General features: G+C 42.4%; 1 protein-coding gene across 1 annotated transcript in view; it reads right to left on the bottom strand.

Annotated features, from left to right (window-relative positions):
• Window positions 1–23,921, bottom strand: part of LOC107106331 (dynein heavy chain 14, axonemal-like) — a gene marked incomplete at its 5' end in the record, with an annotated part of 73,219 nt that overhangs the window by 9,509 nt on the left and 39,789 nt on the right. Inside the window, 6 exons of the mRNA XM_015406464.1 lie at window positions 1,619–1,776; window positions 5,531–5,664; window positions 6,956–7,068; window positions 8,124–8,320; window positions 9,023–9,192; window positions 19,482–19,681. Of these exons, the coding sequence (XP_015261950.1) occupies window positions 1,619–1,776; window positions 5,531–5,664; window positions 6,956–7,068; window positions 8,124–8,320; window positions 9,023–9,192; window positions 19,482–19,681 (972 nt within the window). The remainder of the gene's footprint in view (window positions 1–1,618; window positions 1,777–5,530; window positions 5,665–6,955; window positions 7,069–8,123; window positions 8,321–9,022; window positions 9,193–19,481; window positions 19,682–23,921) is intronic.

Raw genomic sequence — 23,921 nt, 5'->3', positions numbered from 1 at the left:
CGATAGGTCCGCGCAGCATGGAGCCAGCAATGGCACCTAGAGGTGCACACTGGACCGAGCGTGCAAGGGATCCGCCAGGACCGATCTTCCCTACTGCTTAAACAAACGCAAGTAAGAATGGGGGTAAACTTACCATTTAGCGAGCTGCCATCTGAACGTCGGGATTAAAGCCACCCCAAAGCCCCAAATAAGCGAAAGGGAGGGGGAAATCCCCACGTCCAAAGATTTGAGTTAAAAGTGGGAGGCGGGGGTGGCTTGAAAAGAGTGGATGGTGATGGAGTGCGGAGCAGATTAGCAAGAAAGTGATATTTTCAGACTTTAAGAGACTTTTCAAAACATATTACTAACTAAAAACAATAATGCAGCGTGCAGAAAAAATGGTGGCAAAAGCGAAACTTACAGGATCAGCCAGCGCATAGTCTCCGGCTTCCAAACCGGAAGCAACCATAGACTTTCCCAAAATGATTGCTACAGACTCCTCTAGTGGACCAGATACTTAACCAGAAATTTGACACGTTGCACAAGGAACTTCAAGAAACCTCAGCAAAAACAGAGAAGATAACCAAGAAGCTGAAGAAAGTTGATCTTAAGTTCAAGGAGCTTGGACAAAGATTGGAGGTGGTGGAAAAGGATAAAATCACTGAGAATCATCAACTGTTACTTCTCCAAATGGAAAAATCAGCATATGTCCTGAGATTTCAGAACATTCCGGAGCAGAAAGGAGAGGACCTGAAGGAGATTTTAAGTAAGGAACTGGCCCCCATGGTACGCTTAACAGTGGAAGTGTTACAAAGCAACATGGATATGATATATCGTACATATCCAGAATATATAAAGAAAAATAAGTTTCCCGGGGAAATATTTGTCAAATTCTCAAAAATGTCAACAAAGAGACTTGATTTTGAAAGCAACAAGCAGAAATGTTTTGAAAATCCAAGGAGAACAAGTCAAAACCTTAAAAGACATTCCATTTGAGATCAGAAAAAGAAGAAGACAATACAGAGACTTGGCATTGTTTTTGCAAAAGCATAACACCCCTTTACAGATGGATAACACCGGAAGGCCTTATTTTCAACTTCAACAGGAAAAAAAGAAAAGATTTACTCTGTTCTTAAAGCAAAAACATTTCTTGAGCAACAACAACAAGATAAAGATAGACCTGAGAAATTGGAGGATGATAAGAAGAAGACAAAAATGAAGAAAGTCCTAAGAACTCCTCGTCAGCTGAATCTTCAGACTCTGACGTAGAATTAGGGGCTATGGCTCCTAAGCCTCCTAAAAATAAAAGGAAGTTTGAAAAGAAACGTAAAGGAAGAAAATAAGTATAATAATGTAACTCTGTCTGATACCTATTACTAATCAATAACTTTAAGCTAAGAAGCATACACTTTAGTCAAATCTGTGTTTGAATGCTCGCTTTATTTTTTACAATTTTATTGCAATAACTCTCATGTATTACTGCTTTGATATTAGAGAAACATCGACTATTTTAAAATATGTATTAATAATCTCTTGTTACTGATAGTTCCCCCGACCGTATAGAGGTTTAGTTTAGAAAATGCAATAAAAATCTTTTAAAAACAACAACATTATGTAACTCCAACTCTTGTTTTCTTACCTGAAAAGCTTTGTTTAATATATATTCGTTTCTCTTGACACTTCTAAGATCTTGTTCTTTATTCTGAGTAAATGTAAGAACTTTATGTACAAAAGTAAGGGAATCTACTGATACTTTATTCAACCTAGCATAATTCTGAAGAACAGCAGTAAGAAATCCTGCAGGAATACAAAGTCACACATCAGTGCTATAGTATGCATTGGAATAGGAGATACGGGACTAGCAAGGGGAAAGCTTGGTAATGGGTATTCCATTCCTAGGCCCAGGTTACCAATCACACCTTTAAGAATTTATCTGTACTTGACCTTAAATTATGTGGATTATCCACATAATTTAAGGTCAAGTACAGCTAAATTCTTAAAAAGTGTGATTAGTAACCAGGGACTAGGAATGGAACACCCATTACCAAGCTTTCCCCTTGCTAGTCTCCACAATGAAAGAAAGAGAGGTAATTCCCAAATGTAACATCAGTTGTCATCAATTTAGTCATCCAGTTATTAAATTTGTGAATTATAGAATGTGTTCATTATTATATAAGGTGTGACTAAACATGTCTGTCACTGAAAATAGCAGCCTACTTTATCTTTCTCCTCCTGTCCTACATAACATCAAATAAATAAAAACATGTGACATGAAAGTATGCTACAGGTTTCCTCAGTCCCACGGGGGTGTTATAAATGTCTTGTTCTTTCAATTAAACTCTAGGCCTGTAAATGGATTGAAGTGGCCAAATGGGAAATATCTCGTTAATGTGGAAGAGTTGGCATATCAACCTTGTGACCTTTGGATGACAATTCACAAACCGTTTGTTTACTGGAACAACCTGGAGCCAGTGCCCCTCATTTAGGGTTGCCAAGTCTAAATATCTTACTGGCGGGGGAGCCTCGCCGGGTTCCGGGAGCCGTTCCTCTATGTGTGCGTGCGCCGCCAGCACGTCACCGGAAGTGACGCACGAAATTGATCATGTTGAAGGCGTTGCCCCAATCGTCGGAGGGAAAACCATAGAGATCGGGGCCACGCTGCGCTTCGAGGGGCAGAGTTCCCCCCGGGGCCCGATTCCACGGCAGTGGAAATCAGGTCTCTGAAGCGGGGGTTTACCCGCCCCCTGCCCCCACTTGGCAGCCCTACCCTCATTTGATGTTCTGATTTACACTGCACCAGGGATGGGTGATATTTCACATAACCTCTCCATCTCATCATAGTGGCACCCTCTGTGCCATTTGTTGTAATCGGTTCATGTCAAAATGACTTCACTGGTCTGATTTTTGATTGGGCAGAAGGGCCTCCTGCCCTCTCAAACCTTAGGCCTTAAAAATAGGTAGTTTTATTGTTTTTTGTTGTAGCTGGTAGCTGTAGCTATAACTAGTACAGCTAACATGAGATATGATGGGTTAGCCTCACATAGACCAGGCTCCTTGCCTGGCCACATGCTCTCTGGATAAAGAGACATGGATTGATGCCTGACTTCAACCCAGAAGGGTAACATCTGGTAACTTTAAAACAATGTCTTACTGTGTAGCTAGAACCTTAAAATGTAGCTTGTTTTATTCCTCTGTTATGTTATTTTGAAATAATCTTGCACTCTCTAATAAGTAACTTTTGCTTATACTTGTTTGTTCTGTGCTTCAAGTGTTGCAATTTAATTTCAGTACCTTAGACCTTAAGAAGAAAAGAAGAAGAGATTGGATTTATACCCCGCCCTTCACTACCCAAAGGTGTCTCAGAGCGGCTTACAAACTCCTTTCCCTTCCCCTCCCCACAACAGACACCCTGTGAGGTAGGTAGGACTGAGAGAGCTCTGACAGAAACTGCTCTTTTTTCAAGGACAGCTCTTATCAGAACTACGGCTTGCCCAAGGTCATCCAGCCAGGTGCAAGTGGAGGAGTGGGGAATCAAACCCGGTTCTCCCAGATTAGAGTGTGTACCAAACTGGTTAAAAGTCCACCTACCAGGTTAATTGTTACTGAAACTCATTCTTGCAGGGCTGACTTTCCTAATTAAATCCAGCAAGGTTAGAAGCTTGCCCCTTGGCTTCTGACTGTGTGGGTAGTTCAAGGGGTTGGTGGCAGACTACCAACTGGGACGTGTGTGGAAGCACACCCCAGGGTTTTGTGTAATTTTGTGCTCTGCCTGCCTAAAGCAAGAATCCCCTGGACTGGAGATTCTTTACAATAAAAATTAATGTGTGGTGATGTTATTTCACACATTTTTACTTGCTGGATTTTAAAAGGGAGAAGAGAACAAAAAATTGCAGAACTGCTAGCAGCAACTTATCTTTCATACTGTCTTCTGCCGCTTACAGCCAACCTCACTATATATTCAATTTGTGTATATACCATATTTGTGTACAACACAATGAAGCATCTTTAGCTATTTTTCTCTCAGTTTAAGTGGGCTAATTGACTAAATAGGAGATAGATACCGTACAGTTATATGTAGTTTGAAGAAAATGAAGATGATGAATATAGGCTAGCTTACTCAAAAAGCAGCTTAGTCACCCAAACTAGCTTGAGCTTGTCAGAGCTTGAAAACTACGGAAGGTTGGCCATTGTTAGTTTTTGGATGGCAGACTGCCAAAAAAAAGACCAGGGTTGCTATGCAGGGGAAGGCAATGGCAAACCACCTTTGCTTATCTCTTACCTTGAAAACCCCATTGGTTCCAACTCCATCTTGAAATACGTTCATTTTGATTCACATTTCCGTGTCTTTAAGACTGATAACAAAGAAAATGTGTTTTCAAGAATGTGGTCTTTTCCATATGTTCAGGTATCACAAAACAGCCAACGTTTAACCAAAGTGGCCCCTGAACAGTTGCTCTGGAACAATCTGTGGCAACACCCCAGAATCCACCAAGTAGACACTTCATATTTATTTATAGAGCAGTGATCTCAATCAAGCCAAAGTCAGTCCCACTTAAGTCACACTGACAAAGTGACTGATTATTAGAGCTGGCTTTAGTAAAGTTGGGAAGTAAATTCTGAAAACAGAGATCTTTCTCACTTGCAGAGTCACTATTTTAAATCATACCTCCCCAAGCTGCATTTCCTCCTGTGTGGGTAAAAAAAAAAGTTTGTTACATACTATCACCTCCTCGGTGGTGGAAAGTGCCAGTACAGTTGCAGCTGGCTTATGGTAACCCTGTAAGATTTTCCAAGCAAGAAATGTTCAGAGACGGTTTGCCATTGCCTGCCTCTGTGTAGCGACCCTGGACTTTCTTGGTGGTCTCCTATCCAAATACGAACCAGAGCCAGCCCTGATTAGCTTCCAAGATCTGATGAGACTGGGCTAGCCTGGGGCCATCCAGGTTAGGGTGTCACTTCCTTAAGCAAAAGTATTCCCCTACGGTACTATCTGAGATTATTTTAAATCAGAATTTAGGGACCAAACCTAGGATTGCACATGGACAAGGGGCTTTTATAATAGCTTATAAAACAGTAGTCCATCATTCCACATCACCACCACCTTGTTTTGAAACTCCCCTTATTGTTTGATGACCACAGCACCTGTATTTTTCTTTGGATTGAAGGCAGGGCAGTCTCATTGGTTATCAACCACAAACCGCTTAAAATGGCATCAAGAACCACAAGGGTACATACAGCACATGCCCCATACTATTGTTAAACAATAGTAGCTCTAATATTAACCTCTCTACACATTTTATAGGGCAGTCTCATTGGTTATCAACCACAAACAGCTTAAAATGGCACCAAGAACCACAAGGGTACATATAGCACATGCCCCATACTATCGTTAAACAATAGTAGCGCTAATATTAACCTCTCTACACATTTTATGTAGTAGTATTAAAGGAAAAACAAAGACAAACTCACACATTTCAACAAGCATGATAAAACAAATGCAGGAAAGTTAAAAGAAGGGTGTAGATAAACAATTGCCCGTGGAATTCTGTACCTTGTGGGAAAAAGAAACCTGGAAGCCAAAAATGACTGGGGTGTCCCTGATTGCTATCACCAAAAAAGTCAGGATCCTCATCAGGCTGAAGCAGTGTTCTGGTTTGCCTCTGAAGTTTCACTAAATAGTTATGTCTATGGAAAACACAGTGAACCCTTAGTATATTAAATTTCTAAGTTGCCAGCTTACTCCTGAATAAGTGGACGTTGAGTCATTTTTAATGGCCAAACTAATTAGGTATTCATGGTATCAGACAATGCTATCACTGCTACAAAAACATAAGGATTCAAAGGATTACAGTATACAAATATATAATACAGGGTAGCTGGTACTGGCCAGATAAAGTCCAGATCTTTAAGACACATCTCTTGCTATAAATTCCTATTCTTTAAAGAGTCTGTAGAGCACTCTTGATTTTTGGAGATTGCCACACCCATTATGAGGAAAGGTAGGGCCAGCTTGCTGCTTTCACCACAGAGGAGGGCTCACACTCATCCAGTTTGGAAGAGTGGGCACAGCTAGAGGCATGGAGAAATGGGTGGACTGAGGCTTCATCTGATATACTAAGTTATGCTCATTCCTAGAATCATAGAATCACAGAGTTGGAAGGGGCCATACAGGTGATCTAGTCCAACCCCTGCTCAATGCAGGATCAACCTAGAGCATCCCTGACAAATGTCTGTCCAGCTGCTGCTTAATAGAAATGATGCCATGTGGAGTAAAAAGTATGACAAGAGGAGCAGGTACAATGACACATGGAATACTGCTGGCATCCATCAAAGAATGTGTCTGCTGCTGCAGCTGAGGGCCCATCCCTTGTCACCTCAAGGTAAAGGAGAAGGCACAGCTGGAGATAGTGTGAAAGCCTGCCCTGATCTGATAGGCTACAAAAAAAGAAAACAAAGCTCTTCCTCTCCCAAGATGTTCCCATCCCTACCTAGGATTGCCAGGCTGCAAGCAGGGACAGGGGAGTTACGTGGGGAGTTACGTACGCAAAAGCTAGCAGAAAGGGTCAGTTCTGAGAAGTTCAGCTAAGATCTTGTGTCCTTGTCACAAGGCAGTATTTGCCTGGGAAGCTGGGGACCCTTCTTCAGTGAAGAAGTGGATTAACAAATTGGCCCTACCGCCTATACACAAGGGAAGGGCAATCCCTGAAGGACTGAGAATCCCCTTTTGCCTATAAAGGAAAGCCAGGATTTAAAGCATAAAATTATTTTTCAAGACACATCTGACTCAAAAGAGGCATTTGCCTATAAAGGATATGTTGTGATAATTGTCTTCACCTGGATTTCCATAGTAGCTATAATAAATATTACATTCACAATTATTGTACTAGCCTTGACATTTTAAACCTCTTGTCCCTAAAATACAGTTCCTGATATTTATAGACTTTGCTCAGTTTTCATTATTTGTTTTGCATTTTACCTTGCCTGCATACAGGTGATTACTTGATTTGCCCACATAGCAAAGAAGTTCAGTCGCAGAATGAGATCATCAGTCCAGGATCCCAGAGGTTTACATGACACATAAGAATGTTGCTGTTGAGTAACGGCAGATAAAATACAATCTCAAATTTTAAAAAATTCAAGATGGAAAGCTCGCAAGCAGCATGCCAGTCTGGTTGGTGAGAGGTATCAAAGCATGGTTATGCATTAGATCATGGGCCCCTTTTCAGACCATTGTTCTGCTTACATGCTGTTTGTTCAGAAATTTCATCCCCTTTGAGCATTTTCAGATTCTTTCAGTCAAGCTTTTGCTGTGAGTACAGGACTGAAACAGCCTTAGTCACACTGGTGGATTGCCTATGCCATAACATGCATAGGGAAAGTACAACTGTGTTTATTCTGAATGACTATTAGGGGGCTGTCAGTACCATTGACCATGGTGTCTTTCCAAAGTGTCCTGCAGGAATGAGACTGGTTGGTACTTTACTTCAGTGGCTTAGCTCAAGGGACAGCCCCAAAAGGTGATTCTGGACAATTTCTGCTCCTCACATAATCTATGACATATGGGACCTCAATACTGTTCCCATCTACATAAAAGGAAAGGTCATTTAAATATTTATGGTATCACCAATATGTAATGACACACTGCTCTGTCTTTCTCCCCAAACTGTAGGAAGCTGTCAAAATTGTGATCTGAATGCAATACTGGATTCAGTGTAGGTGAACAAATTCAATCTTAATTTAAGTAAAGTTAAAGTTCTATTTGGTTGGTACTTCAGCTAGCCTGGGAAACGGGATAAACCCATTTTGGATGGGGCTGCACTGATTCCATTTCAAATCAGGGAGACAGGCTGGGAGTGCTCCTGGATTGATCACTCCATTTGGATGCTCAGGTCCTGACAGTGACAGGAGCATCTTTTATACTAGCTTAGGCTGATGTGTGAACTGTGTGCTGCTGACCCAGAAGAAACAGTTTAGCTTGCTATATTATTTATTCATATATTTGTATTCCACCTTTTCCTTGTGGATCAAGGTGGTTTACAATTCTATATTAAAACCAGCCATATTAAAATGAAATCACCAATCACCACCTTCAAAGGCAACAACACAAGCATCTATTTTTGTGGCAAGCGAGACTGTTCACTTACCTGCCATAGGTCTGGCACTTTGCCTTTCAATAGTGAGTTATAAAGCTGTTCTAGGTCTGTGGTGAACATAATCTTGCCTTTTGTACCTTGTTGAAGTGCATGTAACGACTGAATTATCAAGGATAATAAATGATTAAACTGGTCAATCTCCTGGTGCAACACAGTTATCAAAGGGGTACTGATATAAGAACCAGGACCTAGGATGAGAGAAAATATCCAAAAGTTACCAGCATAATTCTTACAGTGTGGAAGGCCCAACTGTTGTGCAGAAGAAGGCAGTTGCATCAGCCTGAATAGCTTACCCCCAACCCCCAAGCAGAAACCTTTGGTATTTTTATTTGCAGAAGAATCGTTTGGATTTTAAGAATGTCTTGGGTTAGCCATGCTTGATAGGAGTTATTCATTCCGCCATTTTCCTGACTGCTCATCAAAATTACCTCATGTGACAATATCATTTTTGTACAAAACTAAAGGGACCAATCTGTATTTAGCTTGTATAATGGAGTCATATAGAGGTGCCAGTTCATACAGACAGCACCCTTATATAGCCATGAATACAGCATCCCTTCACTTCTCTAAGATGCTCATTTGTCCCACCCCACCTCTCAGTCTTTCAGATCCAAGCTGTTTCAATGTTAGTTTAGTACTACCAGTTATACTGCTGCACCTTGTCAGCATTCTACACACTAAATCTCATGGCCAAAGTGCTAATGAGAATTTTTCTACACACATGGAAATAATCATTGGGACATCCATATTTTTTAAAGTATGGATTGCTTGTATTACACTTCATAAAGTCATAACAACCACCTCCACCACCATCAGTCATATAGTTTGGTTACACTTTCTACAAGATAATATTAATTTTAATTTTATATTATATGAACTACAACTCTGACCTTTAGCAGCATTCACAAGAGCAGTCCAAATGGGGCCTGACATAAAGCTATCAAGAGTTGTTGCACTTTCAGTTTTAGTTGCCTGTCCTATATCCTCTACAGTCAGTGGTAATCGTGTTAGAATATCAGATGCCATGTCCAATACTATTTCATCCTGCGTCTTTCCACCACTAGGGGAAAAAAATCTTAGAGTTATCACTATAAAGACATCATTTTAATTCCTTGCTCTTTCGTATCTTATTGCTCATAATTTTCTGGCAAAGAAACGTCCCAAGGTTATCTGAACATAGTTTTGCTCACATCTATATATCTAATTCCTAACATGCCCCCTCTGTGCAGATATCTAAATCCACACATCAGGGGCACTTGGGGGGCAGGGAGATTTTCCTGCACATTTGGGGCAATACCAAATATGTGGGGGATATTTAAATCCCCCCAAAAGTAAAAGAGTGGTCCCTGTGCAGGGAATGCTCTGAGAACGGCTTCACCGCCACCACCAGGGAGGGGGAGGGGGTGGGAGAAGGCTTGGCTGGCCGGCGGTTGTAAGCCACTCAGCCCTTGCCGCCGCCGGGGGGGGGAGAAAGTTTGGTGGGCTGAGACATCTAGGTTGCGGGGGGGGGAGGGAGGGAGAGAGAAAGTTTGGTGGGGTGGCCAGGCCTCGCTGCTGCTAGGGGAGGGGGGAGGGAGAAAGCTTGACAGGTTGAGTTCAGGCCTCGCCACCGGTGCTGGGGGGGAGGGAGAAGACTTGGAGGGGTGTGGGCCTCGCTGTGGGTGCCAGGGACCGGGGGGCAGGGGAGAAGGCTCACATGCGGCTGCTTCCTTCTCCTCCCGTGGAGCTTCTCCCCCCCCCATGAGTATTGTGGGTCCCCCTTCTTGTAAAAGTATAATTCACTGAATGTTGATATTCCCATATGAATGCTTACAATACAAGATAATTTCTGAATGCCTGAATATATATAATTTTGTGAGTGATGAAAACCTCACAAAATATAGCACTTTTAAGTGACTGTCAACATTTGGTGGTGCATTTTGTCAGTTTGGGGACAATCTTAAAATTTATCTGGGATGGCCAGCATTCACTTGTTAATTCCAACAAGTACAAATTTTAAACAATCTTTATAACATACATGCATATTTCTGTACATAATAAACAGCATACACAGATATCATGCACAAATTTGGAATACCAATGGACAGATATCTGGAAAATGAGGGAAATGGGGTATTAGAGGCAACCAAATGTTTTGTAATGGGGAAAGTTTACAGAGTACAAAAAGCTGGGTTGTCAAATTCTACATATGATGGTTTGGCTGCTTTTCATAGATTGATACCAATGTTGATATTTGGATGGGAATTAGTGGCAACCAAATAGGGTTGCCAAGTATTACCTTTTGCTGGAGTTTTCCCTCGGATGACCGTGGCCCCGCCCCCAGCGTGCCCGGCTTGGTCACGTCACTTCCGGGTGACGTGCACGTCACGTACTTTGGGGGTGGGGTTCCCCCTGGGGCCCGATCCGCCGCCGGCGGGGAATGGGTCTCTGGGGTGGGGGGACTTGGCAAGCCTACAACCAAGTGTTTCTTAATGAGAAAAGTGTAGATTGCCAAATTTTATATCTTTTGTTTCTTTACTATTTTCAAAACAATCTTCTTCATGACTCAGTGTTCCATACCATTAAAATCTTTGTGTAGGAGAAGGTTTTTCATAATGTCATTTCTCCCTTTTGGGAATACATGAACATGACTGAAATGTTCCTCCATTATAGCTCAATATCAATGATTAGGGGACCGTTATATGCATCATTTGCTTGCTGGATACCATACTTCATGCTTTATACTCACTATAATTATACAAACTGGGGCACTCATATAAATGTAAGTTACCAGAAGAACTTCTTACTGAATTCAAAATTGGAAACACTGCCATCTAGACAGCAAACAAGATATTCAATTAGGTTGATCCTGACCAGGTTCTAGTGTGAATTACTAGAACTAGAAAGCAAGAATTGTGGTCCAGTCTCCAAGACATACATAGGTTTGAGCTGACAGGTGCATTCATACAAACCACCTGTGTCAATTAGTGAAGAGCATCTGCATTGTATAACATGGTTCCACATGTTGAAATTCTACATGACGATATCAGCCGTTCACTAAAATAATGTGATAAGAAAGATGAAGATAATTTGCTCACCATTTTCAGAGTCAACATCTTCCACAGTATGGATGAATGGGTTTACAAAATATTGTGACTAAGTACCTGGCCAGTATTCTCTAAATCTTCAAAGCAGTATCTAACAATATCTGCTGTTTATGAGCAGTAATATCAGACTGATCTTTGAAAGATTCTTTAACTATTTGAACAATGCCAATATGTTGTCACACAGACAAATGGTAAGTTAGGAATGGGGGGGGGGATCTGTGATGGCAGATACCAAGACAGGGCAACCACTGGAGGACTGGGAAAGGATAAGGAGGCAGGAGTGGGGGGAGAGGGATGAGGCAGTAGCAACACCGTCACTTGGAGGTGAGGATTAAGAAAAAAGCCTTCCCCACCTTCCCACCCAGCCCTCATCAGCTGGTGGGTGTCAGTAGCAATGGCAAGAGGTAATCAAGAAGTGTGGAGGGCATACATATAGGACAGGTGGGATTTCCCTCCCTCACAATTTTTTTCTTATCTATTACAACACTTTTATTATAGCTTTAATAAAATTACAAGAAAATGAAGAGACTGTCCTTAATTGTTAAGGCGTGCCATATAATCTAAGTTGTAGGGTCCTGGCTGGGATTTATGGAGAACTTTGAAGGACTGTGATTGGCTGCAGACTTTATAAGCAATCTAAGCTGTGCCAGTGCTTGGGGATGGTATTAGAGGTGTATGTGTGTGTGTGTGTGGGGGGGTACTTGGGATTTTTCCTTGCATGGACCAGTATGGGATGTTTTGACACATTAATTTCTTTATTAAAAATATTTTATGCTGCCTTTTGTAATCATTTTTTTATTTTTTTAAATCAAACAAAACATATGAGGGGTAAAAATTCTTACAGATTCTTCTTTAACATACTCATCCCCAGGGCTCGGTTCCTGCAGGAGCTCACCGGAGCAATACTCCTCCAGTAAGGAGCCCATGGGGCGGGCACATGCAGCAAGCCCTGCCCCTCAGAAAACCTTGGCGCTCAGCCAAACAAGTCGAGGCCAGCGGGGAAGGAGAACCAGCCTCACCGAGGGATGGTTGGCCGAAGGCAGGAGGGACGTCACCGCCAGGTCGCCTCCACCCCCCTCAACCCACCCCACTCCAAATCTGCCGGGAAGTTGCTGCTCGCCTCGGCCACCCCGCTCGCCCTGCCCCACAGTCTGGTCCCGTCCCTTCCTCTTCCCAGTCTCCCACGGCTGCCCTCCATAGCAGGGCGCTGAGGGGAGGGAGGGAGAGAGAGAGAGCGCCCGTCTGTAGGCCTGCAGCTGCGGGGCCCTCCCCGGCTCCCAAGTGGCCAGCGATTGGTGGAAGCGCAGCCAGGTTGGGAAGAGCTTCGTGGGTGCCCGAACAGCTTCAGCGCGGTCAAGGAGGTGCTTTCCTGCAGAGAGAGGAGCCTGGGCCAGGCCACCACCCCCTGTATTGAAGGCCTGAACACCAGGCTCTGACGTCACTGCCATGGCTACGAGAGTAGTCATAACAATCTCCCTGTGCTTATGTGGCACTAAGCAGAGGGCTGCTGTTTTGTGTAATGATTTCAGATGGAGTGTTGAAGACTTCAGTGGAAGGAGACGAGAGCATTTGTTTGCATTTTTATGGCCCATCTTCCTGTCTCTTTGTCTCTTTGTTCTGACTGGGAAAGGGGGCGGTGGAAGAAGCCGACCATTCTGCCATTTCATTTTAGCAGTGTGGATGTAGAGGTTTGTCTGCTAACAAATAAATAAGAATAAGAATCCCAACAGTTTCTGTCCTTCAGATCTGGATTAAATATGCCTTTTCACTGAAAACGACAATCTCTTTCTTTCTCCCGGACTGGTTTTCTCATCGCAAAAACGAGGGAGGATTTCTGCATTCCTAAACAACTATTGTAAAAGAGAAAATGGGCAAAGACTGTCACAAACATCACAGAGGAAACTGAAAACTTTACAGAAGTGATGTGGTTGCCTTTCACATATATTTGCCGCTGAACTGCAACAACGTGAGTTGAAATGACAACTGGGGAGATTTAGATTCATTGAAGGCCACAATGTGTAGTTTCTATATTTTCCTCTAATTTACTAATTTATTCAAAAGAAGTTCCATAGGAAGATTGATTGTTGTTGTACTCTCTATTACATCTGTTGGTTCCCTTGAACGTTTGTGAATATACACCAATATCCTGTGTAGCTTTTTTTTTTTGGTCACTGGAGATTAAGATTGAAGTTTACTGTATGTGAAAACTTCTTAAATACGTATGAGTTTGTGCATATTTCTATCTCATGCTGTGTCAATGGTAAATAAAAAGTAATACTGAAAACCAGAAGTTATTTGACAATACCATCATACAACAGACATCCACCACTTTCCCCTATTATATGCTTGTAAATTATACGAAACATGCACTCAAATATGCAAGGGAAACTGAACTCAGTAACACTGTAAGCTAGTGTGAAGTGTCTGGAATACTGCAGTGAAAGAATCAAGAGAATATCTGTTGAGAACACGAGAAACTGCAATTTAAAACACTTGTGAAAGTAGCTGGCAACTGCAGAGTTCAGGGATTGTTATGACTAGATGCGGTGACGTCAGAGCCTGGTGTTCAGGCTTTCCAAATATAGGGGGCAGTGGCCAGGCGGGAGGGCTCATCGGGCGCTCGGAGGCAGTGGGAGGTGAGCAGCGGTCGGCAGGTAAGCCTGGCATCAGGACTGCCCCATGGCCACTGGGATGGCTGTTGTGCGGAGACTCCTGCCTGAACCCAAAGAGACTGGAGTCACGCCGCTCTGAAGCGTCCTTCTCTCCCCCCAACTGTGCTGGGTCCTTCCATACTACCTTCTTTCCTCGTTTTCTCTCCCTCTCTCCCTTCTTTTCTTTCTTCTCCTCTCTCTTTCTTCCTCCCTCCCTTTCATCTTTCTCTCTCTCTCTCTTTCCATCCTTTCCAATCCAACTGGTTAAGTGCACAGACTCTAATCTGGGAGAACTGGGTTTGATTCCCCACTCCTCCACTTGCACCTGGCTGGATGACCTTGGGCAAGCCATAATTCTGGCACAGCTGTTCTTGAAAAAAGAGCAGTTTCTGTCAGAGTTCTCTCAGTCCCACCTACCTCACAGGGTGTCTGTTGTGGGGAGGGGAAGGGAAAGGAGTTTGTAAGCCGCTCTGAGACACCTTTGGGTAGTGAAGGGTGGGGTATAAATCCAATCTCTTCTTCTTCCTGCTACCCCCAAGGGCTGTCATTCCGTAATTTTTTTAATTTTATGAGTTTCCAAGTATTTGTGGATTTGCTCATGTATTGCTTCCCTTTTCAAATATAACTTTTCATTAAAAGATTAAACATTTTTTCCAAGTCTTTGAGTGTATTTCTCTCTTCTCTCAATTCATCTCTAAGTATCTTTATATACATTTTCTCCTTTTCCTTACATAATTTGTAAGCTAACCATCTAGTTGGTTTATTTGCATTTTCAAAATAGTTTAGCATACCTTTTTTTGGCTATTAACTGTGTTAAAAGGCAATTCATTCGATGTTGTAAAAATTTTAGCTTGACTTTTATCTGTTCAGTTGATGGATCTTGTTTCATCTTTTCTTCCTGTTTTTTAATCTGATCTTGAATATGGAGGTAGTTTTCTGACCTCTGCTTCCTGACGTGTGCCGATTCTCTGATCATCCATCCTCTAGCAAAAGTTTGGAATGCATCCCATACAGTCCTGATGGAAAATTCTGGTTGCATATTTTGTTCAAAGAACATTTGAAACTCTTTTTTAGATTCTCTTAAAATTGGTCATTCTTTAAAATAGAAGTATTCAGCATCCATCTGTTTTTTTTTGGGGGGGGTGTCTTGTATTACAAGCATAACCGGATTATGATCTGCAAAGGTTGCTGGCAAAATCTCCACTTCTATAATATCATTTATCATTATTATAGAAGTCCAGCACATATCTATTCTTGACCACGACTTGTGTCTTGCTGAATAGAAAGTGTAATCCTTTTTTTGTGGATTTCTAACTTTCCATGCATCCACACAATTGTTTTCTTCTACTAATTGTAAAAATGTGGAAGGAAGCTCATTTCCTTGTTTCTGTTTTCCAGTTGTTGTTTTCCTGTCTGAAGATCTGTCAAAGACAGCATTATAGTCTCCCATTATACAAATTTAATCAAAGTTTTGTTTGAAGATCAGTTCTTGTAACAGTGTGTAAAATTTCTCCTGTTGGTTGGGTGCATAAATATTTGCAATCAGAGTCCTGGTGTATTTGCACCAATAGAATACGTCCGTCTTCTGAAGCAAAAATGGTTTCCAGATGCAAATGTTCTTTAATGTAGGTCACAACAGCTCTTTTCTTCTTCTCCTTATCTGAAGAGATAAAGGCTTTCCCAAATTTCTTAACTTGTAGATATTTCTGGTCTGCATTTTTATACGAGTCTCTTGCAGACAAATAATGTCTAATTGCATTTTTTTTCAGTTATTGAAATACCTGTCTTCTTTTTGGGGGTGCATTTAGTCCATTTACATTTATTGAGATTATCTTTATTTTTCTTCTATCCATCTTGTGGGTGAGTCTGTGATTCCATGTCTTGTTTGTCCCTCCTTTGCTGCCTTGTAAGTATTTGGGATATTGTGGTCTTTGGAGCTTTTTTAGATGATGTTTTCTTGGTTATAGTAACAGTTGTTGAGGATGTTCCTGAAGCGCCTTGAAGGTCCTGATCTTCTTCTTCTGTAGTTTCTGAGTTATCTTCTTCGGTTTGGAGGTCTCCTCTATATGTCTTCAGAAAGACCTCTGCCTTGAAAGTTGAGTTGATTCTATACCTTTTGCCTTTATAGGTAAAGAATACACTTTCTGGGAGTAGCCATTTATAGGAAATCTCATTTCTTCTCAAAGTGGCTGTAAGATTCATGTATTCTTTCCTTTTTTCTCCAACTGTCCATGGAATTTCCTTTAAAATCTTTATTTCTGTGTCCTCTATCTGTAAAGGTGTTTCATTTGATGCTTTAAATATTTCATCTTTTATAATTCTCTTATGGAATCTCACATGCACTTCTCTGGGCAGTTGATTTCTTCTGACATAGGCTGAGTTCATTCTAAATGCAGAATCTCATCCAAGATTTCCTCTGTTTCTTCTATCTTCATACACTTAGCCAAAATATATGTCATCATTTTCCTTGTATCTTCTTCTGGAATATTTTGAAATCTTAAAATATATGCTGCTTTGTCTAATTCAAGCTTCATAAGTTCTTGTTCCAAAGAAGTCTGTTTAGTGTCCATGGCTTGAAGTTTATGTTCTGTTTCATTTGCTTTATCTTCCAGTTTAGAGGTTGTTTTATTCAATTCAGCAATCTTCTGGTTGTTCTATAACAATTTCTTCTGAAGATCCTCCATCTTATTTGAAAGCTGCTGTGACATATCATTCATTGTATCTTTAATAGGTTCTACAGCTTCCATAACTGCAGCCATTACAGTAGATGAAACTGTTTCTTGGACCAATAATTGGAGTTCTTTCATTGTAGCTTGTGATAGACTGGAGGCTACCAATTTTGTTATACCTGGTGAACTGGAAGCCTGTGGTTGTTTTTTTTTTTTGGGGGGGGGCTATTTGTACCTGCCATTTTAGAGTAGAATTGTATATCAAAACGAAAGAGTCTCAGCAATAATGAACAACAATAATTTCAAATACACCTCTATGCCCACAGTACCTCTTATTGCTTATAAACAACCTTATTTTAGACACAATACAGATAAAGTACTTCAAAACTACATAAGACCTACAATTTTATCAGTTGTGTACATAACATGCTGGACAAGAAGTAACTTAACAGAACAAAGCCAGGTTTTTTGTTGTTGTTTTTTTTGTTATGGAAATGGATTCTTAGTAAGCTCTTCTTTCTCCTTCTTATATAGGAAGAATTAAAAAAACAAGCGAGAAAAGAAACAAGGGGGAGAAAACAGAAACCCCAGTAGTTGTAATCCATATATTAAAATATTGAAATGTGAAGGATTATAGCCTGGTTGCCATGTGAGTTAATCTCTGGTTTTTATTTTATTTATATGCAAAGGATTTTTTCCTTATTTGTAATTCCAAGGGAGAAGGTCTAAATCAAAATTTAAAAGGAGTTAAAATATCCAAAAGTCAGCCAGGTAGTCTCAGAAATTTCCAAGAGAAATATTATATTCCACTTTATATTTCAGTAGAGGAAGTTTATGCAGCAAATAAAACTTTAGCCCTAAAAGTCAGCAAGGAAGTGCTTCTCTAGTCTCTTGCTAGCCACTGGAAAGGAGGAGGGGAGGGGGGGGGAAATCTCCTCCTCCTCCCGGTCTTGATCTGTGTCTTTTAAAATTTTAAAGGGCTTGAGTGCCAGAAGGGGGTTACTGGGATTGTTGCTTAGCACAGTTACTCACGGTGATCTTTTAGAATATTATTAGGTAGAGTTGCTGGGATCCCTCATAGGTGGGTAGCAACAGCTAGGCGCTCATGGCTGCCATGGGTGATCATCTCCGCTTCTTGCTGGGGACGATCCAGGGCTTCCACTCACCTGCTGCCACCAGTGAGGAGCCCGGATCAAGTCCCTTGCACTGCACCCCTCTCTGGAGAGTGCAGTGGAGTTCAGGAGCTCCTGAAACTCCTCTGGAGTAAGTGTGAAGCTGGCGGTGCCTGGGAGTGAGTCCCAGTGCCGTCTGTCTTGCCATGCTGCAACCCGACAGCTCCTTTTATGCTGCCTTTCCACTCAACTTGGGGTCCTCAGGGCGGCAAATAAAAAATGTAAAACCAAATTTACATATACACACACAATTTAAACAACAAACAAAATACATAAATGAGAATGATGGTCAGTGAGTGCATGCCAAATAAAACAGAAAAGTCTTTACCCACTGATACAGTGAGAAAGGCAAATCTCCTTGGGGCAGAAATTCCAGGGTTTTGGTACTATGACTGAGAAGGCTGTCTGTTGGACTGCCACCTGTCTACCCACAGTTGACAAGTGCATATGAGGCAGGGCACCTGAAGATGACCATAATGGGTGGGTAGGTTCATATAGTAGTAGTAGAAAAGAGTAAGAGTCTAGCAATACCTTAAAGACTAACAAAATTTGTGGTAGGGTATGAACTTTTGTGAGTCCCTGCTCACTTCTTCAGATACAGCTAGAATGTGAGTCCGTCTTTCTTATATATTGGAAAGTGGTTTCAGATGCCAAATGACATTAGTAGACAAATGAAAATAGCAGGTGTGATTGGATTAGGTGATGTTTGAGCAGCAGCTCTGCTAGACCAGGACAGTATTGTCCGGCCACATGACCACGGAAACGTCTTTGGACAGCGCTGGCTCTTCGGTTTTGAAACGGAGATGAGCACCGCAACCCTAGGGTCGGACTCGACTGGCTTTCGAGCAAGGGAACCTTTACCTATATAAAACCCACATTCCAAATTTTTATTTTTTGTATTTTGTATGTTTGACTGTTGGCTTTGCCCTGGAGAAAACATGGAATCTTGTTTTCCCCATATGAAGCAATGGAGACAAATAAGATAAAGTTGGGGCACCTCGTTCAGGAGCCCTTGGAATTGGCCCCCTTGTTCCAATTCACTTGAAAATTGGGGGATATTTAGTGGACAGGCAGTATTAGGTCCTTTGCAATTGTGGTTTCATTTGGTTGAAAAATAGGCACTCCCAGCCCCCCCGCAAAGGTCCCTCATAGGGAATAATGAAACGTGAATAGTTCCAGAATTCCCCCCAGACCCAAATGCCGATGTTTGTGTCCTTAATGAAATCTGATTTTTAAAAAACAAAACATTTTTTTCCAGGGGCAAATCCCTAGCATTCACCAATCCTTCCTGAACTATCATGAACTTCCTATGGAAGTATATTTCAGAAGTATATCTCTGAAATACAACACCCATTTTTCCAAGATGGTGATCAAACCATGGAATATAAAATTTGGCAGCCTACATTTTAAATTCATCTTTTTTTTTTAAATTAGCACTTGCTGTTTTGCTGCTAATTCCCCCCAAATTACTTTTACCACATTTCCCAGAGGCTTGGGGTGGTGGGATATTTCAATCCATGAATGAGGTTTCCAACTATCTTAAACAAATTAATATTGATAGAGCATTTTCTTTTAATATTATTAAGTTTCCCACCAAATTTATTGCAAGTTATTAAATTTAGAAAATTATGGGGCTGATGGAGAGGAAGGTGAGTTGCAACAAACTCCTATGCTTGAAACAGTACATGGAGCAAGGGGTTGGCAAGATACAGTAGTCAACTAGGTTGAGACCATTTTCTAGAATAAGATGAAGAAAATTCCCATCACTGACCTGATTATGAAGGCATCTGTTAGGCTCTTCGACTGTGTACTGGCAATTGTGTCAACAAACATCTGTGCCTGAGATTTTAAGAATGCCTGTTCAGCACATGGATGCATTCCAAACAGTTCTGCAGAATCAGCCTCTGGGAGAGTTTGTAGATATGCTCTACAATCTTTTAAAGTATCAGCTTCAGAGATAGGCCGATATACCTGCAGAATGAATAATGCTTTATTTTCATCTTTACATGATAGTAGCCCAAAGTGATAATCTGTCACACTTTGTTTCCTATAAATTGCTTGTAAACTGTCTTCTACCCTCACACTTTCTCAAAAAGGAATGTTTGAAGCCCAGTGGTCTGATATTCAAGATAGGTCAGAAACCACATTTAAGAACAGAGCACCACAACATAAAAACACTACAAGTCTGCACACAAAGCCAGCAAGAATCATATTCATGCTTCTGAATGACATGTAGTTTTTAAAATGCTATTTATTTATTTAGAATCTGCTGACCAAGCCATGCTGATCCTTGTTACTGTAACCTCCAGACTGGCCGACTATAACATGTTGTATGCAGAGCTGCTTTTGAAAACTACTCTGAAGCTTCAGTCAGTATTAACTATAGTGGCAAAACTCCTGTCTGGGGTCAGCTTTTCAGCAATAGTGCTTTCACTTACTGCATTCCAGAAGGTGTGTAAAATGGGTTTATTCTAGCATGCATTTTGGTGGATTTGGCTGCATTATTTATTTATTTATAATATTTCTATGCCGCCTCTTCAGAATCCTGCTTGAGGTGGCTTACAATAAAAAAACCACAGTATAAAACACAGGCTATTAAAACACAAGCCATTAGACATAAACCGCATAAAAACTATCCATAAAGCAAAGCAACCCATTAAAAAGCTGGTAAGATAAACCTATAATTGAAGCCTAGATAAAAAGATGTGTTTCAGCTTGTTATCTAAAAGAAAGTAAGTAGGCACCAGGCGGGCCTCAACTGTGCATTTTAACTGTATTTTTAAAAACTTGCTGCTGAACTTTTATGTTGTTTTTGTGTCCTTAATGCTTTCGCTGCTCTGTTAGCCACCTTGAGTGTGAAGACATGAGGTAACATTTGTGTGTGAGTGTGTGTGTGCCGGGGGAGCGGTTCTAGGGGCAACAGTAGATTCTATGCCTGGTTCCCAATCTGGCACAAGTAACTTCTAAGGCTGTCAAGGTGATCCAGCTGAGCAGACCATATAAACCATCAGAGCTTCTATGTGAAATAAGAAAAAAGATTGTGCTTGGAAAACAGGAAGAGAAAGCCCAGGCCACCTTTGACACTTTGCATTGCTCCAAATGAAGTACATGCATGCATGCACACATACACAGAAAAAGAAATACTTTTATCAAGTTTCTGAGCAGGTTGGTGGGAATCATCATTCCATCTCCATCTGAGCTTAAGCTGATGCCTCTTTAAGGCAAAGTGGAGGGGGGAGATAAAGAAGGAAGGTGAGTCCCAGGTTCAAATGCTGATCAGTTATAAAGCTCACTGGATGACCATGGGCTACTCTTTCTCTCTCTCAGCATAACCCATCTCACAGGGTTGTTGCAAGAATAAAATGAGGGAAGCCATGTATGTCACCCGGAGGTTCTTGGAAAAATTATGAGAAACAAATTAGACATACAGGTGGCACAGATCACATTGCATTCCTCAGTTTTGCATTTCATTGCAATTTTTTAGCAGAGAGTTAATAGTTCCCCCACAAATTATCTGGTTGAGTCAGGCATATCAGCACATTTCGCCTTAAGCCAGTTTCTTGGCTTTTATCTCTCTGTCTCAGTAGTCCCCAATCTTGCTGAGCCTGTGAGAAATTCTGGATTTTGAAAACAGGTACTGGGTGGAACACAGACGAACTGTCTTGGAGCCAAATCTGTTGAGCAACAGTAGCCAGAGTGAGGTCTCACAGACGAACTGTCTTGGAGCCAAATCTGTAGCCAGAGTGAGGTCTTGGTCTTGGGGCAGGAAGGCTTGCTCCTATGAATTGCACTCTTTGAGATGGAACTAGGTGCGATTTTTTGTAGTTGACCTGGAGGCCAAGGCTTCGAAGGACTGCCAAGGCCTGCGACACTTGTTTTGTGAGAAGGTCTCTGGAAGTTGTGACTCAAAGCCAGTCGTCCAGAAACAGGAACACCGTCAGACCACAGAGGCGGAGATGTGCCACGACAACCACCATCGTCTGGGTGAAGACCCGCAGTGCCGTGCTGAGGCCAAACGATAGACTCCTGTATTGGTAGTGGCTGCCCCCTATCGCAAATCAAAGATACTTTTGATGGGAGGAGTGGATGGTTACATGGAAGTAGGCATCTTCGAGGTCGAGAGTGGCCATCCCACAACCCTGGTATAGGAGAGGTAGAATGACTTGCGGGGATGTCATCTTGAATTTCCGGCATTGTATATAGGCGTTGAGGCCGCAGAGGTCTAAGATTGGCCTCTGCCCGCTGTCCCTTTTGGGTACCACGAAGTATCGGGAATAAAACCCGAGACCCTGGCGGTGTAGAGGCACAGGTTCTATGGCACCCTTTGATGAAAGTGTGGTTACTTCTTCGAGGAGGAATGACGATGGGGGTGTGGTGACTACCCCAGAAAGGGGTGGATGCTCTAAAAACTCAATGGAATAGCCGGTGGTCAAGATGCAAAGGACCCATTGGTCCGAAGTAATGGCAGTCCAGGCATGTAGATAAGGATAGAGATGGGTAGGGTCTGAAAGTGTAGGCAGGACCAAGTCAAAGGCCCTGTTTGTTTGATTTAGGTTGTTTTGGTCTGGTCTGTTGTTGTCCAGTACTGTACCTTTGTCTGGGCTGATAGTGTTGTCTGCTTCCAGACGGAGACTGCTGTGGTTTGTAGCCCCCGTCTGGTGATGGTTTATTATACGGATGTCGAAAACTGTTCTGGGACCAAGATCGAGGTCAAAAAGGCTTAGAGGGACCAGAGACGCCTAATGACCTAGGGCTTAATGTTTTTATCCGTTTCTTGCAGGGCCAAATCTGTGGAAGCATAGAAGAACCCTTGGCCGTCAAAAGGTAAGTCCTCTGTAAGCCCTCGCATCAGCAGGGAGCGAGGTGGTTCTGAGCCAGGAATGTCTCCAAAGAACTACCACAGAAGACATTGTGTTTGAAAATATATCTAAGGCATGTTTGGAAGAGTTTATGATTTGTTTGGAAAGTAACAATCCTTCCTTTTGCAGTTTCCTGGCCTCTTGACGCTTGTGCTCAGGTACCGATGACAAAAAGTCGGTAAAACGCTCCCAGAACGAGTATTCATAACAGCCCATGCATGCAATGTAGTTTGAAGTTTTAATCCCAAGAGCTCCCGCGGAATAAAAATGGCGGCCCAGTAAGGAAGACCTGTCAAGAGTGGAATGCAGAAAAACAGGTTGCTTACCAGTAACTGGTGATCTTCGAGTGGTCATCTGTGCATTCACACCAATGGGATCTAGTGCGCCTGCGCTGGATCTGCCGGTGCCTAGCAAGCTCTCTTAAAAGGATTTTTGTGCCTGGCCCAACTGAGCATGCCCAGGAGCCCCAGTGAGCATGCCCAGAAGGGCAGGCACGGACATCCCGCCAGTTCCTACCAACCGCCGCGTATCAATCTCCTAACAAAACAGATAGAAGAAGACAGCAGCGGGGCAGGAGGGCGAGTGGTGTGAATGCACAGATGACCACTCGAAGATCACCAGTTACTGGTAAGCAACCTGTTTATCTTCTTCGTGGTCTCTGTGCTTCACACCAATGGGAGATTAGCGAGCAGTAACCTACCTGGAGGTGGGTGCTGTCAGGTGTTTACTGCTTAGCCGATGATAAAACCTGACGTCCCAGACTGTCACTGGTGGACTTGCGGACGTCTAGGGCGTAGTGCCTGATGAAGGTATTAGGCGTGGCCCAGGATGCGGCTCTGCAAATATCTTGCAGCTGTACTCCCTTCAAGAACGCAGTGGATGTAGCGACAGCCCTGGTGGAATGAGCCTGGACCGGGCCTGGCAGCGGCTGCCTCACCAGTAGGTAGCAGAGTTCTATCAGACCTACGATCCACTTGGATAGACGTTGGGCAGTGATTGGAGTGCCCACACGAGGTGTATAACGCAGTGGATGTAGCGACAGCCCTGGTGGAATGAGCCTGGACCGGGCCTGGCAGCGGCTGCCTCACCAGTAGGTAGCAGAGTTCTATCAGACCTACGATCCACTTGGATAGACGTTGGGCAGTGATTGGAGTGCCCACACGAGGTGTATCGTATGAGACAAACAGCTGTGACGTTTGTCTGGTGGAGCGTGTCTTATTCAGATAGAAGAGGAGGGCCCGCTTCACGTCCAAAGTGTGCATAAGGCTGTCTTCCTGTGATTTTGGGTCAGGATAAAAATCAGGGAGGAAGACTTCAGACTGCAGATGGAATTCAGAGACCACCTTGGGCAA

The sequence above is a fragment of the Gekko japonicus genome, unplaced genomic scaffold (genome assembly GCF_001447785.1).
Source record: "Gekko japonicus isolate JY-2015 unplaced genomic scaffold, Gekko_japonicus_V1.1 scaffold3830, whole genome shotgun sequence".
Lineage (NCBI taxonomy): Eukaryota > Metazoa > Chordata > Lepidosauria > Squamata > Gekkonidae > Gekko > Gekko japonicus.
Note: the sequence above shows the minus strand (reverse complement) of the source record. Positions and strands in the feature narration are given on the sequence as shown.